This window comes from Microtus oregoni, unplaced genomic scaffold, assembly GCF_018167655.1.
Source record: "Microtus oregoni isolate MIOR12 unplaced genomic scaffold, Mior012 000050F_003, whole genome shotgun sequence".
Classification (NCBI taxonomy): Eukaryota; Metazoa; Chordata; class Mammalia; order Rodentia; family Cricetidae; genus Microtus; species Microtus oregoni.
The window spans coordinates 753,548-762,870 of record NW_024543227.1 but is presented as its reverse complement, the minus strand read 5'-3'; the positions used below and the strand labels follow the sequence as shown (position 1 = coordinate 762,870).

Genomic DNA, 9,323 nt, shown 5'->3' with positions numbered 1-9,323 from the left:
TTCCAAAGATGCCATTGGGGCAAACCTTTGACCTGTGGCTGCCTTAGAAATTTTCCCCCAAACTGGGTGTTGGACATTTGTTTCTGTTCTCATAATTCACTTGCAACTTCAAAGTACTGAATTTTAAACACAGCAAATATATGTTAGCATCAAAGACATTTTCATCATAGAGAATGTAATTAAATATTTTAACCTAAAAGATTCATCAATAACTCTGTCTAAATTTAACACAGACAGCTGACCACAGTGAAATGAATGTGTGGAAGCTGTAATTTAAAATCCCTGTCACTGGAGATAGCATCAGGAAATATGAAATAATTAGGAAAACTCTGCCCACTTCTCTGTAGTGCCTAGACACTGAATGGGACAACTCATTGCTGAGAGTAAAGATGTATAGATTCATCGACTGTGGCGATATTTTGTTTCTTCCATGACAATAAAGCTTGCCTGAGAATCAGTGTGTGCAGATAGCCACTAGTTAGCCACAGAAGACAGGCAGTGTTGGAACTCACCTTTCCCAACACTTAAGAAACAGAACTCTGTGAGTTCAAGGCCATCCTGGGCTACATTAGATTGATCCAGTCTAAAAGAGAAACAGAGTCAGGCAGTGGTGACTCACATCTTTCATCAAAGTGCTTTGGTGTCACACACCTTTAATCCCAGCACGAGGGAGATGGAGAATGAAAGGAATGTGGCTGGGAAAAGAGAGGAATATAAGGTGGGAGGAGATAGGAGATCCAGGCAGTCAGTCTGAGGTCTTGTAGAGACAGGATGCTCCATTTGGTCTGAGGGTTTTGTTGAGGAAAGAACTAGTGTCTGGCTGCTCTGCTGTTCTGATCTTATAGCTCCAACCACTTAATATCTGACTCCAGATTTTATTATTAAGACCAATTAGAACTCACGCTACAATCATCTTCATGTGATGGAATATACAGGTGTCTGTTCTCCTCATACAGTCCTATAGATCCAGTGCAATACCAACAGAACTCTAACAGACTTTTCATAAACTAATGGGCTTAATCTGAAACTCACAGTGAATATGAAAAACCCCAGCTTGAAACAACCTTATAAAGGAACAAACTTGGAGGATGAACACATGATTTCCAGACTCCTTATAAACATAGAGAAATGTAGACAGTGTGCCTGATTGGAAATGACAATAAGACAGAAAAGAATATGAAGGGGACAGAAGAGTCACACATGTGTAGGGGACACCTTTAGCAAAGACACAAAGACACTTCAGTGAACAAAACATATGCTCTTCACGAGGTTTTCTGGGACTCTTGGTGGTGGTAGGGAGGTACAGCCCAGCACAGTGACCAGCAGCCTGAGGATAACCCTGTCCCTTTGATGACCTTGACCCTGGTAAAGATGAATCTAGGATGCAGTAAAGAATTTCAGAAACAGCCAGGATGAAGCAAAGGTTGTGAGCTTATTAATCCTGTGGATAGAAGCTCACACAGAATTAGGATGGCTCCTGCATGATGGCCTGAGAGTGGACTGGAGAGAGACTTGAGATTAGGTGTCATTGCAAAGGGTATGTGAGGTGGGCAGGGAGGGAGGTACAGTGGGAGAGGGAGAAATGGGAGGATTTTTATGGCTCTAAAGTTACATTGCTGAAAGAATGTAATTCAGAAAATTTCAAGATTAAATTACATTAAAGCCTATATTCAGGTTTTTAAATTAACTATAAGAATATTTTTACTCTTTAAATGGGTTCTATTTTTCCATTAGGAAAAAATATTCAATAGGTAATTAAAAAGTAAAAAATGAAAATAAAAAGCAATGCTTTTAAATGTGCTTATTCCTTTTAAAGTTTCTTTCAGTAAATTAAATTGTAAGGTGATTATGTGACTTAGGCGATAGAATAGAGTGCTATCATCATCCATCTCAAGGCTACAAGTATTCTGCCCCTAAGAAAGCATAACTGCGTTTTTTATTTTCTGCTTTTGAATGCTTTTCCACAGAGAAGTCTGTGCACCACGTGAGTACCTAAAGCCCACAGAGGGTACCAGACTTTATGAGATCTCTCGGAACTGGAGTTACAGACAGTTGTGAACCATCGGGTAGGTGTTGGGTATCAACCCTGAATCCTCTGGAAGACATCTAGTGATATAAAAGAATGAACCCTATCTTCAGACTCTAGTTTATTTGTTGTTATTTTTAAACATTATTTGGGATGTCTTTATGAATGATTGCATCATATCTGCAGGTAATTTTGGCTCTATCAGTTGAGTTGAGGTTTCTTGAATGTCAAAAAAAAATGTAAAAATGATTACAGGGTGAGGGGCTGTGTGTTCCCTCTCATATCCCCTTCAATGCCCTGTCTTTCTGTCTTATTTTGGGACAAACAGACCTCCCCATGCACAAATATGAATATAGACAAACGTATATCGCAGGATACAAAAGTCAATCTAGAGTGAACAAATGATCTACACAGGACTAGGGAGACATCTCAGAAGTTAAGAGTGCCTTTTGCTATTGCAGAGGACCTGACTTCAGTTTCCAGCACCCAGTTCCAGTCTCTGAGCAACAGTGACAGGAACCCCAATCTTCACCCTTCTTTAGTGAAGAAGGGTTAATATTTTAAATTAAAATGAGTTTTGTGTCCCAAAGATTAAAACAATTGTTTAGTCTGCACCTTAGCTCCAAAGCAAACCAGAATTCAAGCTGCAGAAGCTGTTTAGCATTTGTGCTCCAGGGCAGGTGGGATTTCTGAGTGAGGTGAGCTGGATTCAGCTATCTGGAGCACATCCTGGCACTTATCTCAGCCGGGTCTCCCTGACTCTCTAGAGGCAGTATGACACCCTGCAGAGTGGAGCAGCAGGTTCTGTTATCAGGCACTCCTCTCCTTGGGGGCAGGAAAGGCCAGACCAAGGACCTCTCCCCAGTTGCCTCTGGAAGACCTCTGTGGGGCATCTGCAGCCTCAACATCATCCAGGTCCAGATTTTATTTTCTTTCTGTGAAAAAAGCATAAACATATCATCGACCCCAAATATATATAGGTTGGGTTTTTTCATAATGCATTGTAAGGGCTTTTTCCACCTTGCCCTAGCAAAGGTCAGCTTGGTTTTATCATGTCAGATCCGTTTGCATCAGGATCTGCTTACAACTTTTATGATTTGCTTTGAAGGACCCTTGTTATGCTCCACAATTTTTTTTATTAGCCCTATATGCAGTTCTTCCATTGGAAGAGCCATTTGTAAAATTTAGCATAAAAGGCACGCCCGCAAGGGACCCAAGGAGCTAGTGGCAGCGGGGGAGGCCATGTGGACCAAGGCGCTGAGGGCAGCAGGCCTTGGCGCCCCAGGGCCCCCCCCCCCTGCCGCCGCCATGGGCATCAGCAATATGCGCCCAGGAACCCGCCTGCGGGGAGGATCAAGGCAGAGGGTTCAAAGGCTGGGGAAGTTCTTGGAAGGCGGCCACTTGGGAGATCTGTTCCTTCTCGAGAGTCTAATCCAGCACTGCCCTTGGGAAGGAGCTCCCCAAGGAACCCCCACAACCTCATGCTGGAGGCAAGAGTGGACATGCTCGGCTCCAGTATGATCATCAATGGCCCGGCTGCAGACCTCGGTGCTAAAGAGGCCAGCAGGCCCTCGAAGAAGCAGCCTGGCAGTGTCCAGAAGCCTGGGCCATCCACCCGAGACCGAGCCCCTCAGCATAAAGGACAAGATATCCAAGTGGGAAGGCAAGAAGGAGCCACCTACTCCTGAGCCTGCCAGGCCAACGGAGGGCCAAGAGAACTACTTGCCACCCTGCGGGGTAGAGCGGAGAGGCAGCGAGGTCACCAGAACAAAGAATGGGTTGAGGCTTGAAACAGAGAGCTTGGAAAATGACAGCAGAAGGACAGCAAAGACCACGTGTCAGGACACAGACCGGTGGCCAGGCCTGAGGCAGAGTGATGGGCAGCCGGAGCCCAGCCAGCGCCGAGGTGTCGAGCTGAAGCCCAGTGACTTGCGTTTTCAGAGTGACCACCTCTCCGCGCTCAAACAGGTCAGGAGACTGGAGAAGGCCTTGAAGGATGGCTCTGCTGGTTTGAACCCCCAGTTGCTGGGGACTTGTTATTCCCCACACTGTCTGCCTGACAAAGCAGAAGAGGACCAGCACATTCCCGAGAGTCCTGGAAGTGGGGGTGCTTTTGCAGCTGGCCGCAGGGCCCACCCCTTGGAGGACAAGGAGCCAGGGGCTGAGGCTTCAGAGAAGTGTAAAGGCCAGGAGAGTGTATACCCGGGCTCCAGGCAGTGTCCCCCGAAGCCTTTCATCAACCCCCTTCCCAAGCCCCGCAGAACGTTCAAACATGCAGGAGAAGGGGACAAGGACAGCAGTCCTGGGAGCTCAGGCATTGGCTTCAGGAAAGAGAAGAGAAACCTGCCTCCCCTGCCCACTTTACCTCCCCCTCCCCCACCGCTACCCTCCTCCCCGCCTCCTACTTCTGTGAATAGAAGACTGTGGACTGGGAAGCAGAGACCCAGTGCTGACCACAGGAAGTCCTATGAGTTTGAAGACCTACTGCAGTCCTCCTCTGAGAGCAGCAGGGTGGACTGGTACGCACAGACCAAGCTGGGACTCACATGCACTTTATCGGAGAACGTCTACGAAGACATTCTAGATACACCTATGAAGGAAAATCCGTATGAGGACATCGAGCTACATGGCCGCTGCCTGGGCAAGAAGTGTGTCTTGACTTTCCCTGGATCTCCCACCTCTTCCATCCCGGACACTTTCACCAAGCAATCCTTGTCCAAGTCTGCATTTTTCAGGCAAAATTCAGAGAGAAGAAACTTCAAACTGCTGGACACCCAGAAGCTGAGTCGGGAGGGAGCTGGGTCCCCAGTGAGAGCCAGCCCCCCCCTAAACAGCTAGCAACCCGGATGACACTTTCTTTAACCTTGGAGACCTACAGAATGGCAGGAAGAAGAAAAAGATCCCCAGGCTGGTATTGCGGATCAATGCCTTTTATGAGGCCCGGAGAGGAAAGAAACGGGTGAAGAGGCTATCCCAGTCCACGGAGAGCAACTCAGGAAAAGTGACAGACAAGAACAGCGAGTCTGACAGCGACACCGAGGAGAAGCTGAAAGCCCACAGCCAGCGCCTGGTCAATGTGAAGTCCCGCCTGAAGCAGGCCCCTCGCTACTCCACGCTTGACCGGGATCTCAGCGAGTACCAGTAGAGGCAACTCTTCGAGTACTTTGTGGTCGTGTCTTTGCACAAGAAGCAGGCAGGGGCTGCCTATGTGCCAGAACTCACCCAGCAGTTTCCTCTGAAGTTAGAAAAGTCATTCAAGTTCATAAGGGAGGCTGAGGACCAGCTGAAGGCAATGCCCCAGTTCTGCTTTCCTGACGCCAAGGACTGGGCTTCCATCCAGGAGTTTACCAGTGAAACATTCTCATTTGTCTTAACTGGAGAAGACGGGAGCAGAAGGTTCGGTTATTGCCAAAGATTGCTGCCTGGAGGCAAAGGGAAGAGGCTTCCTGAAGTTTATTGCATTGTGAGCCATCTGGGATGTTTCAGCCTCTTTTCAAAGTTCTTGGATGAGGTGGAAAAGAGAAGAGGCATTTCCCCTGCTCTGGTGCAGCCCCTCATGAGGAGCATCATGGAAGCCCCTTTCCCAGTCCTGGGCAAAATCATCGTTGTCAAGAACTTCCTGCCAAGCTCGGGGACTGTTGTGATTGAGCTGTGTTGGCCCCTGGACTCCCGGCTGGAGCACGTGGATTTTGAGTCTCTGTTCTCCTCCCTCAGCGTCTGGCACCTCATCAGTGATTTTGCCTCCCTGCTCCTGGAAAGGAGGGTCATCTTCATTGCGGACAAACTCAGCACGCTGTCCAAGTGCTGCCATGCCGTGGTGGCGCTCATCTACCCCTTCAGCTGGCAGCACACCTACATCCCAGTGCTGCCACCCGCCACGATTGACATAGTGTGCTCACCCACGCCCTTCCTCATCGGGCTGCTCTCCAGCTCACTGCCGCTGCTCAGGGAGCTGCCACTGGAAGAGGTCCTTGTGGTGCATCTCATCAATGATCGGTTCCTCAGACAGATGGAGGACGAGGATTCCATTCTGCCCCGGAAGCTTCAGGTAGCCCTGGAACACATTCTGGAGCAGAGGAATGACCTGGCCTGTGACTAGGATGGAGGCCCACTGGACTGCGTGCATGGCCCTGAGTTCAGCCCCTTGAATGCGGTGGCGTCTGAAGCCTTTGTCCGATTCTTCGTGGAGATTGTGGGCCACTATTCCTCGTTCCTGACCTCGGACGAGGAGAGGAGCCTGCAGCGAGAGGCCTTCAGAAAAGCTGTCTCCTCCAAGAGCCTGCGCCGCTTCCTGCAGGTCTTCATGGAGACCCAGACTTTCCGTGGCTTCATCCAGGAGCGGGAACTACGCAGGCAGGATGCCAAAGGTCTGTTTGAGGTCCGAGCCCAGGAATACCTCGAAACCTTGCCCAGCGGAGAACACAGCGGAGTCAATAAGTTCCTAAAGGGTCTGGGCAATAAAATGAAGTTTCTCCACAAGTAATAACCCTCATCTTGGTTCAAGGGAAGACCTCCTCCACTGGGACCACACATTTCCAACAGAGGTCTGAGAGGCTGTGGGCTGAAGGCAGTCCCTAGCCCCAGCTCCTCCTAGAACGGGGCCTGCGAGCTGGGCACGTGGCAGGTGCTCAGGACAGCCCTGGAAGGGACCTGCCAACATGCAGCTGTTGTTACTGTGGTCGGTTCTGGGATCTTTATATCTAGGTATTAAAAGAGATTAAAAGAGAAGGAGAAGAAAGGCGTTTGGGTCTTCATTCTGTCTTGCCAGGGCTAAGAAAACTCCCTCCTGCCCTACCTCATCTCTTCTGGGTCAGCTGTTGACAGCTGTGGAGCCAGGAGGAGGGAGGAGATAGGTAGAGTGGCTGCCACCACCCATCCAGGTTCTTGTGGACTGCTCTATGACGCCACCTGGTGGCAGAGACCGTGAGCTTCGCTGTTCTTGACTGGGGTTTTTTGCCCCTTAGAAGGAAGTCCCGTAGACCTGTTCTTGCCCTAATACCACACATAAAAAGAGGAAAACTTGTTAATTGTTAATAAAATATTCTTAGGGTCCTGAAATGGATATCTCCTGTGGCCTAACCGTGACACTTAGACCTCTGCTGTGAACCTATTCCTCATAGCTGACAGACCTTTCAGGCTTCTGTAGTTGGTTCTCTTATTGAGAGGGAAGAGCTGGACAAGGTCACAGTCAGATGACCTGTGTGGGACAGTGGGAGTCTGTGAGTCCTGTGTGTACACAGGAAGGGTCTCAGGCTGGCCTCGGACTACCACCCCAATACTGTGGACACCCAATGGATTGTATGAGAAAGTAACTTCTAGCCCACATGGCCTGGAGTGGGGCGGGAGTAGTGGGAGGGGGTGTGGCTGAGGCGTTGGGGGAAGCCTGAGTGAGAATGTGAGCATGGGGGCTCACACAAGTGCCTCGGTTTAGTTAACTTTCATGATAGCAATGCTCTGTGTATTTTTATACTGCCCCTAAGTGATCACTTTTAGGATTTTGGAATATACAGTCTTTTCTAACTTATTTTCTATTATACTGTTTTACTTAAGAACTCCAAGTGAATGAATAAACAAATATCTTTATCAACATTCCTAGTGAGTGTATAATATTCTATAATATTATGAATGTTTTTGTATTTGATATAAGCATAAAAACAAAAATAAATTTGGGGAAATGTGCTAAAAATTAGCATAAAATCCTTTAAGGGATTTTTTGCTATAACATTAGCAAAATACAGTTGTGTGAATTGTAGCAATGATCTGGGAAAAGATTATTGTTTTTGCCTTTGAATTGAGCAAAGACAATTGTCCAGGAATCAGTCTTAAAATTATCAATGAATCTATTGTTTAGTATAAGAAACACTGATCATAGTCAATATTCTGTCAAACAATTTTTCAGCTTTTATCCTGTCCTTTTGTATCAGACAGGCTACTGTTTTAAATTAAGAGTTTAATATCTTAACTGGCAAAACTGGGAAGGTTTAGCCACAAACAGCATTTTTTTATAAAACTGTTGTAGAATAAGTTTGTACTTAATATACACACTTGCCATAGCTGAATTATAATTAATATACTGTATTTGTTGATTATTGCATACTTTACCTTTTGATTTATATTTTACCTGCTTGAGTATCTGTTAGGCAGCTTGCTTAAGCTTTCTATTGAAAACTGTTTTTTTTGTAAGAATTTTATCTATTGGCTCAAGGTCCCTCATAAGACTATTATAACTAGAGCTTTAACCATTGGACATCCAACCAAAAGTTTGCAAGCTATCCTCCTCTTAAGTTTTAAGTCTGCCTTACAGATAGGAAAATGGAAAAAGGAAGCATTTTAACTAATAATGCTGGCCTCATTAGACACCAACATGTAGAAGAATGAAAATAGATCCATATTCATCTCCATGTACAAAACTTAAGTTTAAATGAGCCAAAGGCCTCAGCATATAAAAATTATGTTGAACCTCACAGAGAAAAAATTTTTTGAAGTACACTTTGCCACATCTCAAACACAGCCTCAGTGGCACAAACATTGTGAGAAACCATAAACTAGATCTCTTGAATTGAGAAACTTTTGTATAACAAGGCTATAGAGTGGGAAAAGATCTTTACTTACCATAAATCCCTTTCAAAAATATATGAAGAACTCAGGAAATTAGTTATTAAAAATTAATCCAATAAGAATATTTGTTACAGACCTAATCTGAAAACTCTCAGACGAACTTAAAAATGAGAGACACCTAAAAAATGTTTAAGCAGAACATCCTTTAGCCCTCAGAGAAATGCAAACCAAAACTCTGAGATTTTATTTTATCCTTGCAAAAATGACCAAGATTAAAAATTACTGCTAACAATTTATGCTTAAGAAAATGTGGGTAGGGAAAAAACTCCATTGCTGGAAGTGCAAACTGACAGTCACCTTTGGATCACACATAGTATTGAAAAACCTGGATAAACCAGACTCCCTCATCAGGAAGAGAAGGATCAAAAATCCAGGACTAGCCTGTTCAGCGACCCTGTACCAGGAACTGTCTGAAGACAAAGCCAGACCTTTACCTCGAAAAACGGGTTTTCCAGCTGCAATTATCACAGTACTGTTTTAGGAACTAGCGGATTATGACCCTGGGAGTGGTCCCAAGGCAGGCAGCTGTCCTCCTGCGACCACCACTGTATTTTTGGAATTTATGACCCTCCTGGACCACTGGGCTGTGGCCCCTTTTTAAAAATTTTCTCTTTAGGTCACTAGAGGCTGAACTCCTCCCCCCACCCCCCCCCAACTAAAGCCACGTGCACTACCTCAG

General features: G+C 46.2%; 1 protein-coding gene across 1 annotated transcript; it reads left to right on the top strand.

Moving 5' to 3' along the window:
• Positions 1 to 3,336: 3,336 nt before the first annotated feature.
• LOC121436769 (DENN domain-containing protein 2A-like) lies at positions 3,337 to 7,620 on the top strand. The gene is given in 3 exon segments (XM_041636753.1): positions 3,337 to 3,650; positions 3,652 to 4,855; positions 4,857 to 7,620. Coding segments are annotated over 3 exon segments (3,000 nt in total). The 5' UTR covers positions 3,337 to 3,507; the 3' UTR covers positions 6,510 to 7,620.
• The last annotated feature ends 1,703 nt before the right edge of the window (positions 7,621 to 9,323 follow it).